The following is a 24,854-nucleotide window of genomic DNA, read 5'->3' on the forward strand; positions in this document are numbered from 1 at the left end:
TTGGGGTTCTGGGTACAAATTCCACCAAGGACAACATCTGCAAGGAGTTTGTATGTTCTCCCCATGTTCACATTGGTTTCCTCTGGGTTCTCCGGTTTCCTCCCAAATTCCAAAGATATACTGATAGGTGGTGTCGTTTGTGAGCCCCAATGAGGACAGTCATGATAATGTCTGTTTAGCACTGTGTAAATTAATGGCACTATGTAAGCAATCAAATAAATATATATATATATAACTTCGAGAGAACTATAATTAATAATTCCACCATATGTGTTTAGTAACACCCAAGCATAGGCAACGTTTCAACCCTGTATGGGTCTTTGTCAAGCAACGGGATACCCAAACAGATGGAAGGCAACCCCTATAAAAGATGAACGTATTTAGATATGAAAATAGTGGTGTTCAAAGATTAATGGAAATTCTCATTAAGCAAAAATAGAGATGGATAATTATGTTTTAGTAACTCAGAGCTAAGAGCACAAAAGCACAGTTACCAAAACGGTCAATTGAGCAGATTCTATTTAGATTTTTCTGCAGTTTTCGACAATGAAAAAAGAGAAGTTCATTGGTTTATACGTCCACTTCTCTTCCCTTCACAATTCACTCCTGACTCCTGACATTCAAAAACTGCGTAAAAATGCCATCAATAAGCTGTGTGAAATTACTCTGTGTAAAAAAAAGGAAGGACATGATTCAGCAATGTATAATTTATAATCTAACAGATCTTCCTTGTGCTTTGCCCTTTGGGATCTCATTAGAAACACATATGCGAGAATTCCCTCATGTCTAGCCGTACAGCAGGCAAAAGATTGCAAAAGATTGCCTTACCCTTTTACTTTCACCCGATTTTTGTTCGTCTATATAATAACAATATTTAATTTACATGAGAAATATATTAACATTTTTTAAACCTCGCCCTCATCAATCTGCCATAGACTAGTGAGAATCTTTCAGCATTATTCATCTTCATTCACTAAATGGTTAGACGATATAATTACATAAAGCAGAAGTGGCGTGTCATAAAACATAAGAAAGACATTGGAATGGCAAACACAGCAAGTATAATGTGATAGAACATAAAGATAAAGAGCAAATTTTACTATTCGTACATGCGAGCGTTTAGTATTGTTGGTGTAATGCTTAGATTCACTTAAGATCTGCATATTCATCCACCAAAAACCCCAGTGTCCCACATCCTCCATGTTATACTCAATTGGATCTGAGAATTTGAGTTTTTTTGAGTTTAAGGTCACCTTACACATTAGAAAAAAGTTGGATGAACCCACCGATATATAATGGGACCAGGTGACCATCTAACATCTATGTGTGTAAGTATGGAGAAGACGTCCAAACCTGTCTGAAGACTTCTCTAATGTTATTGTGTGGATTTGCTGTTCTGAAAGTGATTTTACATGTACTTTGGTGTGCAGCAGGTTGTTTGGCTGTGTCAGGGTTAACAGGTAGTAGCAGCCAAGGTGTGGAGGCGTTACTGGGGCATTTTGTATGGGAAGCTACTTCCTGTTAGTTGATGGAGAGATTGTGAAGAAGATAAGTGTAATGTGCTGCTGCAGTGCAGTATAGAGCAACCTCCACCAGGGGGTGCTGGTTAAGGAAAGGAGGTTGTACACACAGCGCAGCAACACTGAACAACAACACAGGTGTCACAGGTAAAGAAAGAGACATGAGACAAGCCAAGGTCATACACGGAGATAGCAGCGTGGTACAGAAGGGGCGAGCAGAGAATAGTCGGGGACAAGCAAGACGTCAGAGCCTACCGGGAACGTTGCAACCAAAACGTGAGATGTAAGACAAAGTCGGTGTACAGGCCAAAGGTCGTAACAAGTCATAAACGGATGAAGGCAGTCAGAGGCAAAGAGGAACACTAGTACAGGGATCCAGGTCAGGTGCTCAAACCGTGCAGCATGAACTATAGCTGACACTGGCCCACAGGCTGCAGAGGACTTAAATAGCTCAGCCAGCTTCAAAGTGAGGCAGAGGGAATTAACTCCAACATGACCAGTCCAGAGATAAAACAGCTGAACATAAACTCAGAACTGGATCATGACAATAAGAAGCATTGTGGAATAGTTTGTCACAAGTGGGGAGTGTGCAGCGACTAAGAGCCAAGAGCAACTTTCAGAACAGTGTGAAAGAAACCTACTACCATCTCTATGGCCAGAGTACAGACAGAAAAGGAGTCACAGTGACAAACATTGACCCATGGGACTTATATAGAGGGTATTCACCCATTTACTGAGTACCTGAAGTGGAGCTATAGAGCTGACGGAGGCATGATTCCAGTAGGAAGGTGGTGTGGATTGGGCTACTGACAACGTTTGAAAATGGCTCTGGAGGTGTAGAGATATCATCCTATTCTGGCTACAGGTGCTACACAATAGTTTGGGATCTTTGAAGCGTAGAAGGATTACTCTGTTACTCTGCAGTGTCTTATAGCTTCAAGATATGCCTCCTCCTTTGCCTACAGCACATAGCGTGAATTATTTTGTAGCAAAAAAAACAGCATTAAAGTTTCAAGATTTTTGTTTGAGTGCGGTTGATTCCTCACAGTTTATTACTTGACAGCCGCATCTGTATTGATCCCGGGGCGTGCCTACAGCCACACAATCACAGCTCTCAGTATTGTGAGCGGCAACTGCTCTGGACACACCTGCATGACTAAAAGTCAGCAGCTCCTGGGAGAATAAAGTACATTTTCTCCCGGGTGCCGCACTTTCAATACGGAGGTCAGACACCTTCATAATGCCAGTAATCTGCAGAATCATCCGCAGATTACAACTATATCTGCAGGTTAATGGCGTTATCGAACCTGACAGGTTACCTTTAACTCAGACTTTTTAACTTTAGCACATACAAATATATATAGTGAAAGCAATTTTTTTGTTTTTAACCCCTGATAGTATACACTTGACAATCGTTTAAAAAACTTGAAGAATTTTTATATATAAGGGTCAATTGCAACCAAAGTACAATCAATTGGACATTTTGTTGGGGCTGTCGGTAAATCTGTAGGTGGTGCCACTCTGGTATTAAGAAGTTTTCCTTGGGTGCGACTACAAGTGCCGACTCTTGGAAATCAGCACTTCTGATAGAAATAATATGTTTTGTGTGAGTATTAGAGCCTGGAAAGTGCTGATGGAGCCAGAGATCCTATTGCACATGGCATATGGGATGATGGCAGCTTTATGAACTTCACTGACAATGGGATCAAGATTGGTGGAAAGGGAGTAGGACAGATTGAGAGTCAGGAATAACATTTTATTGCAGAATGAAACAGTAGAAAAATACCTGAGGCCAGTAGTCATGATTACCGAGTGCAGGAAAAACAAGTATATCAGGTAAAAGGCCACGAATAGTAGAGGTCATATTCCCAATTACATCTATCACCATTTTTGTGGACAACTCGTTCACAGGAACATGAGGTGGACTATCACTGTGGAAGAGAAATATAAGTTAGATTTGTCTGAATTAAACAATTTTCTATATTATTGTGGATTTTTCATGTTTTACTACTTTACAAAAGCTACTGTTACGAAAGCACAGTCAGGGTTGTCACTTGATTTTTTAGTTTTTCTGGACACCTTATCAAAAAAAAAAATCAGACAGACAATATGTTTGCAGTTCAGAAACATCATGTTTCAAAGCCATTAGCTGCATTCACTGTGAATTGTAAAATGCTAATTACAGTAATAAACATTTGTACAAGTTGCTCCAGGTTCAAGTTGTTGCTCCAGCTTCATTTTTTTTTAAAAGATAATGGAAAAAAAAGACCCTATTCTTATTGACCGTCCTGGAATTTTGAGGCACTTGGGAACCCTATGCAGAGTTATCTTCTTTTACCTAGCTGAAATATTGAAAAACTCCAGAGAATGTTAGCCGGCCATCTTAAATCAGGTCTGGGCACTTAGGATAAGAGATAATGTCTGGTCTGCCCTTCTCCTAGTAAATAGCTCACACACATTCTTGGTGCATTGTTTGTTTCTTCATTGTTCATTGCTTGTGTCAATAGGGAGAGGAATGACCAAAGATTGTATACCCTGACCTGACCTAATAAACATAATGTGACAGATTGTCAGTAAGGATGTAAAGAGATGTTTTTTTTCTTATTTTTCAGAAACAGAACCTTGTCCATGGATTGTGTCCCGAGTAGCATTGAAGTGAATGGGTGCTGAACTGTAATGCCAGAAAAGAGTGCAAAAAGAAGGCATTTTTTTCTTAATTCTCAAACAACCCATTTAACACCTGAGAATCCCACATGGTACAAGGGTCTACTAAAAGAGAGGAAAAGCTCAGTGACAACAAAAAGAAAAGAGACAGCTCCTTTATGGCTCATTCAAACGTCTGTGGATCTCGATCTGATCTCGGACTGACCGCCAAACTCGCCACCCGAGAGTGACAGCTCCATATATTTCTATGCTGGGGTCAGGAGCGCCATGGCCAGCTAAGCACTAACGTCCATGCTAGGAATAATTTGCATGGACCTGTAAATGTGCTCTTAGACTAACTATTTGAGCATGCCCAATCACTTAGTTTCATGGATTACTTATTAAAGTTCAAAAGCCCACCCTGGTCACCCAGATACATTGTTTTAAAGGGAATCTTTCAACAAGTCTTTTCCACCTAATCTGATAGTAGCATAATGTAGGGGCAGAGACCCTGATTCCAGTGAAATATATTTTGTTGTGCTTTTCTTTCTGTAGTTTTGATGATATCGCTATCTTATGTCCATATTACGGTATGTTGCTCTCAGATGGTGAAGCAAAAATCTAGTGACAGATTCCCTTTAACTATTAACATAATTTAGTATAATTAAAAACTAAAAAAAAGACAACCCCTTTAACTTTGACAGCTAGATATCTCTTTAACCCTTCTTAAAAGTTTCTACGTGCATATATATATCTTTTCTTTAGTTGGATATAATAACTGGTCCTGTTTTCGCACGTATACATATGTGCAGATTTTGGGTAGATATATATATGCAGGTACGCATTTCTTTTTTACATATTCAGTATACAATGTCGGGGGTCATCCTGAAATAGAATTATATGTGAATTGGATCTACCATATCTCTGCACGTCTATTTGCACTTTTTGTTTTTTTTGTCTTTTTCTTTTCTTTATTTCCTGTTCACATTTTCGTTGTATGTGGTCATCTAATATAGACTGTACTACAAACACCGTTTGGTGTTATTTGTATGTTCACACGTTGCCCTATTGACTGTACTGACGTATTTTAGCCTATGTTTATATAGAGTAAGTTCGGGATCTATATGAGATGGGGCCTGAAGCCTACCAGGATCCTGATATGTGGAGACGAAAGATGTCTTAATTACCACTCTAGAGAGACTTGTAGTCCGTGCACGGTGAGCTATGACTGCGGCGCATGCGCTTAGGCGCTCCGGGGGAGTGGTCGGCGGTGGTGCGCGTCATGTGTGGAGGGTGGACTGATGGGCCGGGTCTCCCTCCATATGCGGCCACGCGGTCGGGGACCTTGTGCTCATTATGTTATCAGCCACTACGGGCGCGCCTACCTTTCCGACCGACTCTGTGACCGCTGATGGTGTGTGCGTCACTTTTTGCAAGTACAACGCGAGGAATCATAACCAAATAGGACTACAAATACCGACATGCAATGTGTCTGTATCACATGTCCATGACTTCCTCTCTGTATAGGAACATGTGATACGCATGAGTAACATGGTGATTGGTCAAATTTGGTTTATAAGGAGCATTCTGGGAGTATGATGCCACTTCCCCTGATGAAGGCACGCCGCCGAAACGCGCGTAGGGGCTGTGGCACCATTTCCTGGACACCAGCAAGGACTGACATCTCCGTGTGAGTACACTGACATACACTGTCCTTATGACTATGGGCATTACTGGGTAAGAGGAGTTAGATATGCTACTATGGCTTGATGTCCCTGATAGATTACCTGAGGTATTGCTCTTTAACTCACAACTTGGATGTGTGTCAGTCCCATGAATACATTGATATGTGGATTATTATTCGCTTATAATGCTGTTTATCCAGGAGGGGTGCCGCATATATTTGCTTGGCTCACATTTTGAGCATCTTGTTGGCTACAAGACTTTTTAAATTTGTATGTTTTTCTATGGTTCTCAAAACTTTTTTATATATTTTTTTCAATAAAGATCTGTTCTTAATACGCATTTTTCTCATATGCTTTTTTCTGTACATATAGCGTAGAACATGTGCAAACTATGTATTTATGTGGACGCGGTACTATACATATTTAGCGTCTGTTGGATTTAGGGGTATGTGTTAGGCTTCTATCTCTTTAACCCTTATGTTCTGTTCGGGTCATAGTGACCCGAACAGACTTTTTGCGGCCCTGTAGATTTTTTTCTGTAAGTCTATAAAACTTGAGACTCCTTGACTTTTCCTCATTTCGGGGGACCTACCTATGAGTATTTTTTTTTTTTTCGTTTACTTTTTGCTACACGCCAAAAGTTACACTTGTTGTGTTCGGGTCATAGTGACCAGACATCGTTTTTTACAGCTCTGAGGCCATATTTTCAGTGAAATAAAGGAGTTATAACCTCAGTTGGTTTTTTTTATTGCATCTACTATTGTATATCAATTGATTTATTTCCTAAATTATTTCAATGGGGTCGTACACGCGCTCTACCGGGGGTATGCATTGAGATCTGCGCACCATAAAAATGGCTTTATATTGATTATTTTTGGTGCACAGTCTATTCTAAAATGTAGAGTGCATCCGGAGAGATCACTAAGACTTTTTTTTGTAAAGCTGAGCTGTAAAGTCTTGCAAATAATTTTTTTTTGCTAAGTAAGTCTGTCTTCCTGGCTTATCTGCTTTTTTCAGAAGGGTTCTTATCTTCTCTGCTCTTATCAGTACACATATGTTAGCCCAGACATGTTACCTTTCAGTTTCTTTGGAGAGCAGCTGTGTACATACCTCTGTTCCAGGATATCTCTGTTCCAGGCAGTATCTTTGTTTTCTACAGGAATGTTGCTTGTTATGCTTTTACTAATCAATTCTATTGATAGATTGTATATTGTAAAGGAATGCTTTTATTTTATTTTATTACATGTAATTAGTGTTATTACTGTGTGATACACTGCTCTACCCTTAGCATGATAGATTGCTGGATATTCAGCACTGGTATGCTTTGATGTAGTATAGAAGCTCCTATTGTTTTTGAAGCTATTTTCGTTTTGCTCATTGATCTGTTTTTTCAGAATAAAAACAAAAAAAAAGATTTCTAGTTCATTTTTCTTTTTTTTTTTATTACCAAACATGTTCACAATCAGTCTAGTAAGCAAAAAGTATAAAAAAATGGAGTTAGAGTGTCTAAAATCAAGGTTTAATAAGCCGGGTCATAGTGACCCGGAACACTACAAGTGTATAGTAAATGCGAACAAAACAGCAGGGTTAACAGTGGCTGTTATTTACCCAGTCCAAATCATGAAGTCAACGTTTTGTCCAGATGTTTTGATATACTGGATTGATGATAAGATAAGTTCATATGGTGAATCACACATAAAGTCTCCAAAAATTCCAGGACTCGAGGCATTGACACCCTTAGAGGATAAGCATACTTTGGTATGGTCATCAGTAAGGTGATAGGAAAAGTCCAAATGAAGATCTGAAATATGCCAAAACTGGCCTGTAGGTAAAGGAGAAAATAAAAGTTAGCGTTTACTTGACCCAAAATGATTTACCGTAAATTATATTTTGGGGTATATATCCCAGAATTATTATGATTTAATGTGTTCAAAATTATATTCATAGAGATGATAAAAGATATTCTGGAGGTGGATCATTCTCTGGAGAATAAATCTGTGCCAATCAGGAAGCATGACTGCTGGCTATTGATGGTGAGGGGTTGGCATTGCCCTCTACCCCGGCTATGCCCCTAATAGAACTAGAAACATTGGACAGGATGTTTTAGCTCAATATGAATTCTCACTAACACTTATGGGAATAACACAAGTTCGACAACACCTTTATACATAGGGAACAGGAATTTGGAAACTGTACAAAACTGAAGATTGGAAACTATTTTTGATCTTTAAAAGGTGTATTCTCAAGTTTCATAGTTATCCCTTATCCATGGGATGGAGGATAACTTCCCAACTGCTGTGGGTCCTACCATCATCTATCCCGGAACACTTGTTGGAGTGGTGGTCAATCATGTGCCCTGCTGCTTCATTCATTCTTGTTGGTGATCCTGCAATAAATGCAGTACACATGATCGACCACCGCTCCATTCACATGGGAGCTTTGATACTCAGCTCTCAGTCCCAGTGGTTTGACACCCAGCTATCGGTAAGTTATTCCTTATCCAAGGGATAGAGCACCATTTTCAAACTTAAGCATATCCATATTTAGGGTATGTGCCTACGATCAGGAATAGCAGCGTTTTGGATGCAACGCGCTTGCGCTGCTTTCAAAATGCTGCATTGTACAGTACAAGCACAGTGGATGGGATTTATAGAAATCCGATTGTTAGCACCATGCCGGAGTGTCACTTCACTCACCCGTGCTGCGGTCAGTTCTTCCCTTCCCCATGTTCTGCATTCTTTTAGCCAATGCTCTAGCCATATCTTTAGGGCACGTGTGCATGCACTCCCACCCTCTTAAAGAGTCAGCGCGTCCTGTTTTGCAGTCTAAGTTGTGTAAGGTTGCATACTTGTTCCTGCTGCACTCTGATGCAGATTCTGCCTGCTGCACTCTGATGCAGATCTTGCCTGCTGCACTCTGATACAAATACTGCCTGCTGCACTCTGGTCTAAATCCTGCCTGCTGCACTCTGATGCAGATCCTGCCTGCTGCACTCTGTTGCAAACTCTGTCTGCTGCACTCTGGTGTGAACTCTGCTGCATTCTAAATCAAACTCTACCAGCTGCTACCTCCAGTCTGTACTCTGGGTCCAGCAGCTGCTTGTCCGTTGGTCTGTCTTGTAGTGGCATCTGGCATTCATCGGGAGCCAAGTCTAACCTCACCATCCGAGGCTCTAGTGATGAGTCAGGTGTTCACTTAGTCATGCCCCTCAAAACTCTCCACGGTCCGTGGCACAGTGGTTCCACAAACCACGTCAGTGACACCCATGCTCACTGTGCTTCTATTTACCACTGCGTAAATTCACCCACGGCTCTGGTTTAAGAGCCACAGTATGACAAAATCTGTTGTGGAGACGCTAGTCTATTTCCACAATAGAATGTATTTTATGCGGTAAATCCACATTATTCAGTGAACTCACGTGGATTAAGCAAAAATACGTTGCGCCCAAAGCGCTGCTACTTCCTGATCGCGGGAATGTATCCTAAAGGTACCGTCACACTTAGCGACGCTGCAGCGATACCGACAACGATCCGGATCGCTGCAGCGCCGCTGTTTGGTCGCTGGAGAGCTGTCACACAGACCGCTCTCCAGCGACCAACGATGCCGGTAACCAGGGTAAACATCGGGTAACTAAGCGCAGGGCCGCGCTTAGTAACCCGATGTTTACCCTGGTTACCATCCTAAAAGTAAAAAAAAACAAACAGTACATACTTACCTACCGCTGTCTGTCCCCGGCGCTCTGCTTCTCTGCACTCCTCCTGTACTGGCTGTGAGCACAGCGGCCGGAAAGCAGAGCGGTGACGTCACCGCTCTGCTTTCCGGCTGACCGACGCTCACAGCCAGTACAGGAGGAGTGCAGAGCACAGCGCTGGAGGACAGACAGCGGTAGATAAGTATGTAGTGTTTGTTTTTTTTTACTTTTAGGATGGTAACCAGGGTAAACATCGGGTTACTAAGCGCGGCCCTGCGCTTAGTTACCCGATGTATACCCTGGTTACCAGTGAAGACATCGCTGAATCGGTGTCACACACGCCGATTCAGCGATGTCTGCGGGGAGTCCAGCGACCAAATAAAGTTCTGGACTTTCTTCCCCGACCAGCGACAGCACAGCAGGGGCCTGATCGCTGCTGCCTGTCACACTGGACGGTATCGCTAGCGAGGACGCTGCAACGTCACGGATCGCTAGCGATATCGTCTAGTGTGACGGTACCTTAAGAGTTGTTTCTTAATTGGATAAATTTCAGAACCTCAGAAAAAGGGCTACAGAGATAAATCTACATGTGCATAGTAAGTTGGGAAATGTTTAGAAATTCCTTGTTTCATTACTGTAATCAGTTCGTTAGTCAGAAACAGTGATCTGAAAAAAATAGCCGACTGATGTAAGTATGGTCAGTATTGCGTTGACAAGTATGTCATGGAGCAGAGGGAACCTGCCACGTTCCTGCTATTAGATCGTTCAAGCTCAAAGATACGGGAAATTGTTCCGCAAGCATTGGGTCATGTTTAACCCACAAAAGAGGAATCTACAAATTAACTCCTGCAAGCTACACTTTCCACAATGTTTGAAATGCTTTATTACATGAGTTTATTGTTTACTATACTTTATAATGCTATGCTATATTGCCCCTCAATAAAAACCCTGTGATGGTACAGCACTCAATTCTTTCCATAACTTTAGTGTTTATGTTGAGTGCTCCACTCAAATTCCCAGTGTTATGCTTCATAAGGATATGAATATGGATAGCACTCACCCCCCTTATCAATCTCAGTCTAATATGTATCCCCTATTCAAGTGAATGGTGAATACAAGTTTCTGGCTAGAATACCTCTGTAAACAAGTGACTGTTATTTGCTCAAAAGTAGAAAAATATTTAGAATTGAGAGTCCTCAGTGGTTGATACCTTTTAATGGCTAACTGAAAAGATGGTAACAAATTGCAAGCTTTCAAGACTACTCAGGTCTCTTCATCAGGTATAGACTAATAGAAATTCTGTAGAATCACATACTTTATTTATGCACAACACAGCACAGAAATAATGCTATAGATAAGAGAGGTGATGTGAAGCTGAACTACCATTATGTACGTGATAAACAGTTATGTCCATAAATATTGGAACAGTTCATAGATAAGGAGTGTAAATGTTTTATTGTCCTCTGATTGGGGTATTGTTCTATGTTATGATGCCCCCACATGGTCTGAGGACGAAATTCCTTAATTGATGTAAAAATACATAAATCCATGCGACATATTCATTCCTGCACTGAGAGTGTCAAAGGTCGTCATAAGTTTATATCCCCAGACTTTTCTGTCTCTCTGAGATTTGAAGATACCTTTTAATACAAGTAATTTCATGTCCATAATGCTATGATCAGAGAGACAAAAATGTATTGCCACAGATACAATCTTTGTTCTCTTATTGAATGGCGATGAGAGTTCATTCTTGTTCTAAGCTTTTGTCCTGTCTCCCCAACATACAGACCCACAGTTGGACATTTAGTACAAATAATTAGGTACACAACATTAGAAGTGTCGCAGCTGAAAGTACCTGGGATCTTGTAGTCCTGATGTGAGTTGGGGATCTTTATCTTGTCTGTTGTCATTATAAATGGACAGGTTTTACATTTTTTGTGGTTGTAAGGATGGATTCCTGCAGCAGTTTGAGAAGACAGGGAGATTCTGACAATGATACTTCTTAGATTTGGGGGCTGCCTAAAACAGAGAAGTGGGGGGTCTGTAAAAATGGATTGTAAGCGGGCATCTTTTTGTAGTAAAGGCTGTAATTTCCATTCAACTCCTCTTAGCACCTCCAGATTTGGATTGTAAGTGACTACTAGAGGCACCCGATTATTTTGTTCTTTAGCTTTGTAATGTAGCAGGTGATTTCTTGATATTCTAGTGGCTCTGGTAATTTGGTTCTGAATTGTTCTTGGATGGTAGCCTGATTCAAAAAGGTCTTTCTGAGGCGACCAAGGTGTTCATCTCTATCCATGGGGTTGGAACATATACGATTGTATCTGATGGCTTGGCTGTAAACAATAGTGTTTTTTATGTGTTTTGGATGGAAACTATCCCATTTAAGGTATGTTGGACGGTCGATTCGCTTCTGATACAGGGATGTCTCTATTTTATTGTTCTGCAGCTTAATGATGGTGTCCAAAAAGTTAATTTCAGTACAGGAGTAGTTGAGTGTCAAGTTGATGGTGGGATGAAATTGATTAAACTGTTGTGACAATCTGACTGCACTCTGATGAAATCTGAGCGCAGTCCTATAGTGACCGTGAGGACGGAAGACTGAGACAATCTGACTGCACTCTGATGAAATCTGAGCGCAGTCCTATAGTGACCGTGAGGACAGAAGAACCGGACAGAGAGTGGACCCTCTGGGTCACGGTACTGATACAGCCAGGGGCGAGCGAACCCGAGATGACAACCCCTATACAGGGATAGTTGGGGAGCAGGCCCGAGGGGAACAATACCGCAACAGCTGGCACCAAGAGGGACGGCTCTGGAAAAGACAGAAGGGAAGGACGGAAGTGGAGGAGAAATCCTGGGAATGAAAGTAAAAGGGAGAGGGGAGGAAGGGACGAACCAAGGGAGACAGGCTGGGAAAACGGAGGGAAGACAGGAGGAGAATGAGCCTGAGAAAACGGACCAGACCGGAGCAGAAAAGGATCTGAACCAGACAGGGCCAAACGAAGGTACAACCTGCACACAACAATCAGGCACCTCCATTATGGAGGCGAGGCCTGATATAGCCCAAAGAAGTACCTGATTGGAGGAGACAGGAGCAGGGAGGGTCCGAAATGGTTAACTGGAGGAAGAAGTGCACGCCCGCGTCCTAAGGCGCATGTGTGGAGCAGGTACAGGATGGGAGGGAAGAGGAACGTGCACCCCACGCCGAAATCCCCGAGCAGCAGGAAGAGGACGCGGGGAACCGGCGCGACACTGAGAGCGGCGAGGAGAAATGGAGAGAGCGGGACTGATAGGAGAAGCGGCCGCAGCGTCAGAGGAGGCCGGTATGACAACTGTTCATGCAACGTCTTTAGCTGTGGCTCAGACTCCGTCCAGATGATTAAAATATCATCAATGTAGCGATAGCAGGTCAAAGGCCTGATGGGACATGAGGACAAAAAGTCGCTTTTAAGCTTCACAATGAAAAGATTTGCATACTGTGGGGCCATTGAAGCACATCTGGGGAAAGCATGTTGGATTTGGGTTAGATTAGTGGTTTCCCACAGCTCAAAGGTTCAATAATAGGAAGGAGTGGTCAATGCATTGACAGTCCCCCATCTAGGATGCCCCATACATGTGTTCAATGACTGTTTCTGTTTCCCTAAAGGCCTTACCCCTCAGTAGCTGGTGCGTTTTATATTCCACCTGGGCTTCTTGAGGCGTTTCACTACATCACAATACCTCAGCTATTGATACTGTTTATCTTCTTCTGTGTATACCATTATCCACAACTTCATCTTGTCGGTCTTTCATAACTACGGTGGGTACAGGGTTTTCAGTCACACCCAGGCCCAGGAACCAAGGTGTGCTGAAGGGTCCCTATGGCCTATATGAGAAAACCAATACTATTATAGATCCATGATATTGTGAGGTCAAGTTGGTGATTTTGCATTGAGACTTACATGCTTCAATTGATGCTTCTGATTTCTACCAATGGTAAAGACCAGGAGTCACCATCTTCTGGCTGCTGAGCTTCAAGAAGAAAATGATTAACAAGCGTAAAATTCAAGACTTCTCATAAAGAAAGCAAGGGGCGCCAAACCAAGTATGTAACAAAAATATGTAGTCATGGGTGCATTGTTTTCAAATTCTTCTCACAGAGACTATGGTATGCTAAGACATTACAAAATAATTGTAATGTTAAATTGTAGGACAATCCTGATAACACTGGCATTCACCAACTGCTCCCCACAAGAGTGGACATATCCCTTTAACGATGCTGATCAATGCATATATATTTTAAAAATATTTGATGTTGCTTGCTTATATTCAATTTTGATAAGGTTGTTTTCTTCTATGTATAAAAAGCTTCCTGGTGACACAACAATGAGAAATGTCAAGTGCCAGGATTATATGTGGATATACTGGTTGCTCTAGTAACACAATTCCACTACATATTACACAGTATATTGCTCTGGCATACTTCTTATGCTAATTCTGTAGAAGAGTCACTATCTCTACATGATATGCATATAAGTATAGCTTGCTTTTTGTTTAGTGCCAAGAGTACATTTATTAAACATTGCAATTTATGGTGTTTAGGAAACCAGTGCAAGTATAAAAGGTGGGTGCTGCCTATAGCAACAAGCCTGCATTCATTTTCTAACCCTCTTATAACATAACTAGATGGTGGCCCGATTCTAATGCATGGGGTATTCTAGAATATGTATAGTAGTATATAGCACAGCCCACGCAGTATATAATACAGCCCATGTAGTATATAACACAGCCCACGTAGTATATACAGTAACACAGCCCACGTACTATATAACACAGCCATGTAGTATATAGCACAGCCACATAGTATTTTGCCCAGCCACGCAGTATATTGCACAGCCATGTACTATATAACACAGCCAAAGTAGTGTATAGCACAGAGATGTATATAAGACAGGCCACGCAGTATATAACACAGCCCACGCAGTATATAACACAGCCCACATAGTATATAGCAATGTGGGCACCATATCCCTGTTCGAAAAAGGCTTAAAGTAAAAAATAGTTCCGGCGGCCCCCGGATCCAGGCCAGGCGTTTAGCGATGCTCCTCGCGATGCTCCGGCCCCAAAAATGCATTGCGGCAATAACACGTGATGATGTAGCGGTCTCGCGAGACCGCTACATCATCATCTCGCGAGACCACTACGTCATTGCCGACCACGGTCATTGCCGAAATGCATTCTTGGGACCGGAGCGTCACGAGGAGCGGGAAAAGCGCCGGAAGGTGAGAATATAATGATTTTTTTTATTATTATTTTTAACATTGAAAAGTTTTTACTACTGATGCTGCATAGGCAGCATCAATAGTAAAAAGTTGGTCACACAGGGTTAATAGCAGCATTAACGGACTGCGTTACACCGCGTTATGCCACAGTGTTTAGCAGTCCGTTTAATGGACTGCTAAAACCCTATGTGGCCGCTGACTGGAGGGGAGTATGGAGGAGGCACTGACTGGAGGGGAGCAGGGAGGGCTCAATTCGTAGCCAGACTGTGCCTGTCGCTGATTGGTCGCGACCCGGGATTTCCAAGACAGACAGAAGTTAGAAACAGACAGAAGTTCCCCTTAGACAATTATATTTATAGATACACTAGATGGTGGCCTGATTCTAACGCATCGGGTATTCTAGAATATGCATGTCCACGTAGTATATTGCACAGCTCATGTAGTATATTGCACAGCTCATGTAGTATATTGCCGAGCCACATAGTATATTGCCCAACCACGTAGTATATTGCCCAGTCACGTAGTATATTGCCCAGTCACGTAGTATATTGCCCAGCCACATAGTATATTGCCCAGCCACGTAGTATATTGCCCAGTCACGTAGTATATTGCCCAGTCACATACTATTTTGCCCAGTCACGTAGTATATTGCCCAGTCACGTACTATATTGCCCAGCCACATAGTACATTGCCCAGCCACGTAGTATATTGCCCAGCCACATAGTATATTGCCCAGTCACGTAATATATTGCCCAGTCATGTACTATATTGCCCAGCCACGTAGTATATTGCCCAGCCACGTAGTATATTGCACAGCCACCAAGTATATTGCCCTGTCACGTAGTATATTGCACAGCCACATAGTATATTGCCCAGTCACGTACTATATTGCCCAGCCACAAAGTATATTGCCCAGCCACGTAGGATATTGCACAGCCACCTAGTATATTGCCCAGTCACGTAGTATATTGCCCAGTCACGTAGTATATTGCACAGCCCGCATAGTATATTGCACAGCCTGCTTAGTATATTGCACAGCCCGCTGTTGTGAATTCTGTTGTCGAACTCCCTCCTGTGGTCGTGAATGGTACTTCGGCGAGTTCTGTCCATGGACTCCCTCTGGTGGCTGTGAGTGGAGCTGCTGCTTCTGAGGTTCCTTACACAGGTGACGTGGTTTATCCTTTGGTTGGCTGCTCTATTTAACTCCACTCAGATCGTTACTCCATGCCAGCTGTCAATGTTCCTGCATTGGTTCAGTTCGCTCCTGGATCTTTCTGGTGACCTGTCTTCTCCAGCAGAAGCTAAGTTCCTGCTAGTTATTATTTGTTCATTGTTTCCTTGTCCAGCTGGTTATCATGATTTTGACTTGCTAGCTGGAAGCTCTGTGATGCAGAGTGGCATCTCTGCACCGTTAGTCGGTCCGGAGGTCTTTTTTCACACTCTGCGTGGTCTTTTGTAGTTTTTTGTGCTGACCGCAAAGATACCTTTCCTATCCTCTGTCTGTTTAGTAAGTCTGGCCTCCCTTTGCTGAAACCTGTTTCATTTCTGCGTTTGTGACTTTCATCTTTACTCACAGTCAATATATGTGGGGGGCTGCCTTTTCCTTTGGGGAATTTCTCTGAGGCAAGGTAGGCTTTATTTTCTATCTCTAGGGCTAGCTAGCTCTTAGGCTGTGAAGAGGCGTCTAGGGAGTGTCAGGAACGCTCCACTGCTATTTCTAGTTGTTGTGATAGGATTAAGGGCTGCGGTCAGCAGAGCTCCCACATCCCAGAGCTTGTCCTGTGTGAGTTTAACTATCAGGTCGTGCCGGGTGCTCCTAACCACCAGGTCCATAACAGCCCGCGTAGTATATTGCCCAGCGCGCGTAGTATATTGCCCAGCCCACGTAGTATATTGCCCAGCCCACGTAGTATATTGCCCAGCCCGTGTAGTATATTGCACAGCCCGCGTAATATATTGCCCAGCACGCGTAGTATATTGCACAGCCCGCGTAGTATATTGCCCAGCCCGCGTAGTATATTGAACAGCCCACGTAGTATATAGCAATGTGGGCATCATATCCCTGTTAAAAAAGGGAATTAAAATAAAAAATAGTTATATACTCACCCTCCGTTGGCCCCTGGATCCAGGAAGCATTTACCGATGCTCACGCGCTCTGGTCTCAAGAGTGCATTGCGGTCTTGCGAGATGATGATGTAGTGGTCTCGCGAGACCGCTACGTCATCATCTTGCGAGATTGCAATGCATGGACCGGTCACCGGAGCGTCACGAGGAGCGGGAAAGGCGCCGGAAGGTGAGTATATGATGATTTTTTATTTTTTTTATTTTTTTTAACATTAGATCTTTTTACTATTGATGGTGCATAGGCAGCATCAATAGTAAAAAAGTTGGTCACACAGGGTTAATAGCAGGGTTAATGGAGTGCATTACAACGTGGCATAACGGGGTCCATTAGCACTGCCATTAACCCTGTGTGAGCGCTGACTGGAGGGGAGTATGGAGCGGGCACTGACTGCGGGGAGGAAGGAGCGGCCATGTTGCCGCCGGACAGCGGCTGTCGCTGATTGGTCGTGGCAATGGTCGTGGGCATTTTGCCATAACCAATCAGCGACTTGGATTTCCATGACAGACAGAGGCCGCAACCAATGAATATCCGTGACAGAAAGACAGAAAGACAAACAGACAGACAGACGGAGGTGACCCTTAGACAATTATATGGTAGATGGAAATGGCATAGCTCTCTTGGGTCATTGCCTCAACACTTACTATTTCTTCCGTGATGACTTCAACATTGCTGAAAACTCAGAAAAAACTTGCTGACATGAGCTTATATATTGAAAAGAATATATCGGCAGGATTTTTCCCTAACCCAAACCATTTATTTGCACATTTAGCTCTTTCAAAAACAAGCTCAGCAATACCTATACATGGCCAGTCTGTTCCTCCGTTGCTGAAAAATCAGCATTTAATATGCAAATGAAGCTGAAGATCTGAAGCCTCTGTCACTCCAGCTCTATTTATTCCTGTCTCCTCCTGCTTGACTTACAGACTCTATGCTGCGTGACTTCAGGCAAAGGAGCCATCAGTCAGGCAGGAGGAAGTAGCGTTTGGCACGGAGAAGAGCTGGATGACAGCCATCTCACCAACATCAAGGTGTACCCATGTTCTGGATGGTCCTAACTTATAATCTTAAAACCTTACAATGCATCATGGTGACATCCTGTGTGACTAAGGGCTGAGCAGGACCAGGCCTCAAAACATGGACACACAGCTAGTGGGCAGCTTTTTAATGTAAAATACAACCCAAAGGAAAGGAGGCCACTCTCTTACCTGCACTAAATGCAGAAACCTAGAACTAAACAAAAAAAATGAACTGGAGTACAAGTTGGTATACATGCATTTAACTGAATATTCAAATGAGGCTGAAGATCTAAAGCCTCTGTCACTCCAGCTCCATTTATTCCGTTAAGTGCTGCCTCCTCCTGCTTCACTGACGGTCTCTTTGCTGTGTGACTTCAGGAAAAGGAGCCATCAGTCAGGCAGTAGGTGGGAGTGCTGGACAGTGAATAGAGCTGGACTGACAGAGTAATGGAGGAATGGTTTGGCCATGAAAAGTTTTTTGCTGGACTTTTGTTTGAAAGAGCTACATGCGCTTTTAAATAGTTTGGGGTGTAAACTATAAATCTCATTTCATTTAAGAAGTCATAAAAAGCAATTAAAGTTAAATCTTCTAGTTTGCAATATTTTTGGCATAATGCTGGTACTGCAAGTCCCATTAGTTCTGGGTCTATCAATGTTGCTGAACATGGAAAGTCTAATTATTATCTCCAGGAGGGGGCAGGAATAAGCACAGCTCAATGTAGGCCCCCCATGACTGTGCTTGGTCATAGGCATTTTTTAAAACTTGTTCCAGGAGAAGATGATCGGGAAAAAGGGGGAGTGTAGGGAGGGGTTTTAGTGGGGGGGGGGGCATGGGTATAAAGGGAAAAAGTGCAGGAAAGGTGTCACTTGGCAACGGGAAAGCCAGAGTGAAGAGACCCACCCACCCTCCCTTTATACATGTTGTTAGATGTATATATATATATATATATATATATGTGTATATATATATATATATATATATATTTACATATTTAGTTGGCAGCGGTAACCGTAGGTTGGGTTTAGGAATAGATGGTGGCAGACAGTTTTTGTGAGGGCTGGTGATTAATTTGTCATAGTGGCATTTTGGCGGGGGGTTGGGTTCTTGGAGTTGATGCGGATTCAGCGGGGAAGGAATTTGAAGGAAATTCCGGACAGTTAAATGGGTTTGTTGTTCTTGTTCTGGCATTTTGGTTACAGGCTCTGGACGGGGTTTTACCCTGGGAGCTGGTGGTGGTTAATTTTTTCCCGGAACGGGAATTATGGTGCCCTAGAGCTGGTGGTACGGTTGAGGGTAAATTGAGGTGTTTAAGTTCTGTTTTTGGTTTTGCCAAAATATTTTAAGCCAGAATTTTTTCCCGGTGGGCTCCAAGAACCCTCCCCTCGAATTTTTGCATAAATGTATGTTAATGCTTAAAGTAAATGTTTGTTATTGTTTGTTAATAAACTGGCCGCTGTGGCCAAAATTACCCAAAAAGAAGCTATTGTGTTTTGTTTTTATTTAAAGTTTGGTGTTTTGTGTACACGGGTTAGTGGGTGACGGTTTTATGGGTAAGAAGGAGCCATATTGGCCATACACAGTCAAGCTTTTTCAGACTATTTGCCTATTTATGGTAACCTAAAATAAACTTTGTGTATTATCTACATACTCTCAGACTGTCATTTACCCTATGTGCACGGCCAGTATACATCTCCCATGCCATGAACACAGATTTTATATGCACTGCAGACCGTCTATCTACACAGTTTAGTAAGAAGTTCACATTCGCACTCAGTTTCATGATGACTGGTGTTTATTTGTGTTTCCACTGAGTCAGTAAGGAGACAGCTGATCGGGAACTTTATGCTGAGCACTAAAGATATTAGCGACGTAACATACAAACTATGTCAGAGGCAAAATATAATAAGGATTTAAAAGGGGTAAAAGGTTGTTTTTTTCCAGTAAGATTTGTCCATGAATTGTGACTGACATTATATCTCACCTTCATTGAAGTAAACAGGGCTTAAAGTAGCTGAAACACTAGGAAGAGTCTACTGGCAATCCACACAGTCAGTCAGATTCCATAAAATGTAGATCTCCAATGACATGTATATCAGCTGTGTACTGTCCATTTCACCAATACCAAGCATGAAACTGAGCCACAGATATTTAGTCACATGCAGCATTCATTTACCGGGATCCTGTCGTCTGGTTCACACCGCCTAAACCACAGGGAACATGGATCAGGTACTGGCTGTGCTATTCCAACTGCTTATGTTATACTCTAAAACATTGTGACACTTCAAAGAAAACATATTTTCAAAAATTTTCAATGTTACAATATTGCAATGTATCCATAAAGATCGGATGTTGTAATGTGGCTCCTTACGGAATTCAAATGAGCCTCCTTGGATTTACGGAAGAAACTAGACCATTCTGTGATTTTTTTTTTAACACACAAATTTGGTCATTGAGAAAAAAAAAATCACATAGGGAGAGAGCTGTGAATATAGCAGAGCAAGGCAGAGGAAGAGTTCATATCAGTCCTCAGCACAGTTTTCAAAAGTAAGTTTATTCTGAGACACCATCGTATTTCAGAATAAGATATACATAGCTGCGATAGCCCAGCCAGACTGATTCCGATAGCATGAATTAGGCAACAAGTTCCCTTAATAAATAGGATCTAGACCTTACATGGCTGAAGTTGAGGAGGGGGCAGATAAACAAAAAGTAAAAAATTGCTAAAAGACACAAAAAAACAGTTTACATCTTACAGACAAGTAAAGCAGTGCAGATTATAAGCACAAGCCACAAGAAATGTTCCATTAGGAAATAGCGCATTGACCGCTCTGTCTTTGGCCATCACCCTTCTGTAGATAATATGTTTTCCCTTAGTTGTACGCTATAAGGTCCATTACCGGAGTGCACAGTTCCCTTGGCATACTGCCTATTAGTTATACACTGGCCACCGCTCTACTGACCTGACACTTCTGTACTGTGATCTCCAGGCTTCACTGGAAAAGCTGAGGTGGCCAAAGGGGCAAGAAGTATCAACCAAACACTAAGAGAATCCATGTTGCTCTTCTGTTGGAGCTGTGGGATCTGAGGCTATTCCTTCACTAGACTTACACTTAGAAACTTCCTTGTTTACACAATGATAGGCGTGAGTTACTTATCAGGTTACAGCAATTAACCTCTTCATGTGTAGTAGCAAGGATACGCAGGAAACCACAGGAAACATGCAACAAACGCTGTCTAATTTTTTACTAAACAACTTTTTAACTTTACTAATATTTTTAGACATTGGAAACTTAAACTAGATAGTCTTACAATACATCACATTTTTCTAAGTCTCATGTTGGTTGGTAAATTTCAAGCATCTTTAGATTGTCTGGTCTAAATTGATACCATTTGCTATTTGGCTTACTTTGGTTCACAAAGTTAATTCAAATTTTGGCCAAATATTAGAGCACAATATCTCATTTTAAGCAACAACAACCCTTTCCCACATATTCCTAATAGGTCACACCACCTTAATACATGTGTCACAAGGGCACTGTTTGTGGTCAAAGGCCAGCTCCAAAATGGCTACCATAAACAGGCTTGGTGCTAGCTACTTCATTTTCCAGACACCAAGAGTTACACTGGGCTTCACCATTTAACCCTTGTACAGGAATCTGGACACAGACAGGGGCATAATAATCGCATTCGGAGAGGGTGCGCCTACTTCAGCTGGATGTGCACTCACCTCTGGATCCTTGCACTGCAATATATCCCACCGGCTAATCAGAGGCCAGCGTGCCAAGCTTGCTGTTCCTATAGCAGGCATGCCGATGTCAGCTGCCCAGGGCCTGCACTGAAATACCTGCTGCCAGGAGGAAATTAACTTTATTCCTTCTCGAAGCCTCAGACTTTTAGTCATAGAGGCCCAGTTTCACTTACCGCTCCGTACATAGTGAGCGATGGCTGAAGCCATGTCCCCACACTGACTGACAACTGGCTTTACAGTACATCAATCGGCTGTTGGTTGTTGCGGGGATTAGAGATGAGCAGTGTTCGAGTCGAACTGTTCGCCAATTTCAAATTCGAGCTGTTTTGGGCAGTGCTCGAGTCGTTCGACGAACCCGAACAATTTGCTTAATATTCGGCTCTTCTAGTTTCTGTTTGATAACTGTTCGTTCACCAAAATCCTAACTTGATTTGCACATTAAAACTGTTTATCATTGTTAACCCCTTTCTGACATTAGACGTACTATCCCGTCAAGGTGGGGTGGGCCCCTATGACCACCGACGGGATAGCACGGGGGGAGCGCGGACGATCGCGGCCGGGTTTCAGCTGCCTATCGCAGCTGACATCCGGCACTATGTGCCAGGAGCAGTCACGGACCGCTACCAGCACATTAACCCCCGGCACACCGTGATCAAACATGATTGCGATGTGCCGGCGGTACAGGGAAGCATCGCGCAGGGAAGGGGCTCCCTGCAGGCTTCCCTGAGCCCCCCGCAGCAGCTCGATGTGATCGCGTTGCTGCGAGGGTCTCCCTACCTCCCTCCCTGCTCCAGGCCCGGATCCAAGATGGCCACGGCGTCCGGGTCCTGCAGGGAGGGAGGTGGCTTCACAGAGCATGCTCAGAGCAGGCACTGTGAAGCCTGCAGTGCTGTAAGTCAGATCGGTGATCTGACAGAGTGCTGTGCAAACTGTCAGATCACCGATCTGTGATGTTCCCCTGGGGCAAAGTAAAAAAGTAAAAAAAAAAAATTTCCAAATGTGTAAAAAAAAAATAAAAAAAATATTCCTAAATAAAAAAAAAAAATAGTATTCCCATAAATACATTTACATAGTAACATAGTAACATAGTTAGTAAGGCCGAAAAAAGACATTTGTCCATCCAGTTCAGCCTATATTCCATCATAATAAATCCCCAGATCTACGTCCTTCTACAGAACCTAATTGTATGATACAATATTGTTCTGCTCCAGGAAGACATCCAGGCCTCTCTTGAACCCCTCGACTGAGTTCGCCATCACCACCTCCTCAGGCAAGCAATTCCAGATTCTCACTGCCCTAACAGTAAAGAATCCTCTTCTATGTTGGTGGAAAAACCTTCTCCCCTCCAGACGCAAAGAATGCCCCCTTGTGCCCGTCACCTTCCTTGGTATAAACAGATCCTCAGCGAGATATTTGTATTGTCCCCTTATATACTTATACATGGTTATTAGATCGCCCCTCAGTCGTCTTTTTTCTAGACTAAATAATCCTAATTTCGCTAATCTATCTGGGTATTGTAGTTCTCCCATCCCCTTTATTAATTTTGTTGCCCTCCTTTGTACTCTCTCTAGTTCCATTATATCCTTCCTGAGCACCGGTGCCCAAAACTGAACACAGTACTCCATGTGCGGTCTAACTAGGGATTTGTACAGAGGCAGTATAATGCTCTCATCATGTGTATCCAGACCTCTTTTAATGCACCCCATGATCCTGTTTGCCTTGGCAGCTGCTGCCTGGCACTGGCTTCTCCAGGTAAGTTTATCATTAACTAAGATCCCCAAGTCCTTGTCCCTGTCAGATTTACCCAGTAGTTTCCCATTCAATGTGTAATGGTGATATTGATTCCTTCTTCCCATGTGTATAACCTTACATTTATCATTGTTAAACCTCATCTGCCACCTTTCAGCCCAAGTTTCCAACTTATCCAGATCCATCTGTAGCAGAATACTATCTTCTCTTGTATTAACTGCTTTACATAGTTTTGTATCATCTGCAAATATCGATATTTTACTGTGTAAACCTTCTACCAGATCATTAATGAATATGTTGAAGAGAACAGGTCCCAATACCGACCCCTGCGGTACCCCACTGGTCACAGCGACCCAGTTAGAGACTATACCATTTATAACCACCCTCTGCTTTCTATCACTAAGCCAGTTACTAACCCATTTACACACATTTTCCCCCAGACCAAGCATTCTCATTTTGTGTACCTACTACCAACCTCTTGTGCGGCACGGTATCGAACGCTTTGGAAAAATCGAGATATACCACGTCCAATGACTCACCGTGGTCCAGCCTATAGCTTACCTCTTCATAAAAACTGATTAGATTGGTTTGACAGGAGCGATTTCTCATAAACCCATGCTGATATGGAGTTTAACAGTTATTCTCATTGAGATAATCCAGAATAACATCCCTCAGAAACCCTTCAAATATTTTACCAACAATAGAGGTTAGACTTACTGGCCTATAATTTCCAGGTTAATAATAATAATAATAATTTTTATTTATATAGCGCCAACATATTCCGCAGCGCTTTACAAATTATAGAGGGGACTTGCACAGACAATAGACATTACAGCATAACAGGAATACAGTTCAAAACAGATACCAGGAGGAATGAGGGCCCTGCTCGCAAGCTTACAAACGATGAGGAAAAGGGGAGACACGAGAGGTGGATGGTAACAAATGCTATAGTTATTCGGACCAGCCATAGTGTAAGGCTCGGGTGTTCATGTAAAGCTGCATGAACCAGTTAACTGCCTAAGTATGTAACAGTACAGACACAGAGGGCTATTAACTGCATAAAGTGAATGAGAACAATTTTTTTTTTTTTTTAAATAGGCCACACAGGGATCCTTACATTAATGCATTGAGGCGGTAGGCCAGTCTGAACAAATGAGTTCACTTTTAGAGCCCTTTTTGAATATTGGCACCACATTTGCTATGCGCCAATCCTGCGGAACAGACCCTGTCGCTATAGAGTCCCTAAAAATAAGAAATAATGGTTTATCTATTACATTACTTAGTTCTCTTAGTACTCGTGGGTGTATGCCATCCGGACCCGGAGATTTATCTATTTTAATCTTATTTAGCCGGTTTCGCACCTCTTCTTGGGTTAGATTGGTGACCCTTAATACAGGGTTTTCATTGTTTCT

General features: G+C 42.5%; 1 protein-coding gene across 4 annotated transcripts in view; it reads right to left on the bottom strand.

Moving 5' to 3' along the window:
* The window catches only part of SMPDL3A (sphingomyelin phosphodiesterase acid like 3A), a 45,875-nt gene extending 24,821 nt beyond the window's left edge, over positions 1-21,054 (bottom strand). Inside the window, exons 1-5 of one of the 4 annotated variants that reach the window (XM_069726130.1) lie at positions 20,906-21,048; positions 19,927-20,146; positions 11,395-11,558; positions 7,457-7,670; positions 3,307-3,451 (exon numbers count right to left, since the gene is read on the bottom strand). In XM_069726130.1, coding sequence (XP_069582231.1) covers positions 3,307-3,451; positions 7,457-7,670; positions 11,395-11,449 — 414 coding nt within the window. In that variant the 5' untranslated portion in view covers positions 11,450-11,558; positions 19,927-20,146; positions 20,906-21,048. Of the gene's footprint in view, positions 1-3,306; positions 3,452-7,456; positions 7,671-11,394; positions 11,559-19,926; positions 20,147-20,905 lie in introns of all 4 variants that reach the window. The other 3 variants (XM_069726132.1, XM_069726131.1, XM_069726129.1) reach the window with 3 other exon arrangements.
* Positions 21,055-24,854: the final 3,800 nt, after the last annotated feature.

This window comes from Ranitomeya imitator, chromosome 5, assembly GCF_032444005.1.
Source record: "Ranitomeya imitator isolate aRanImi1 chromosome 5, aRanImi1.pri, whole genome shotgun sequence".
Lineage (NCBI taxonomy): Eukaryota > Metazoa > Chordata > Amphibia > Anura > Dendrobatidae > Ranitomeya > Ranitomeya imitator.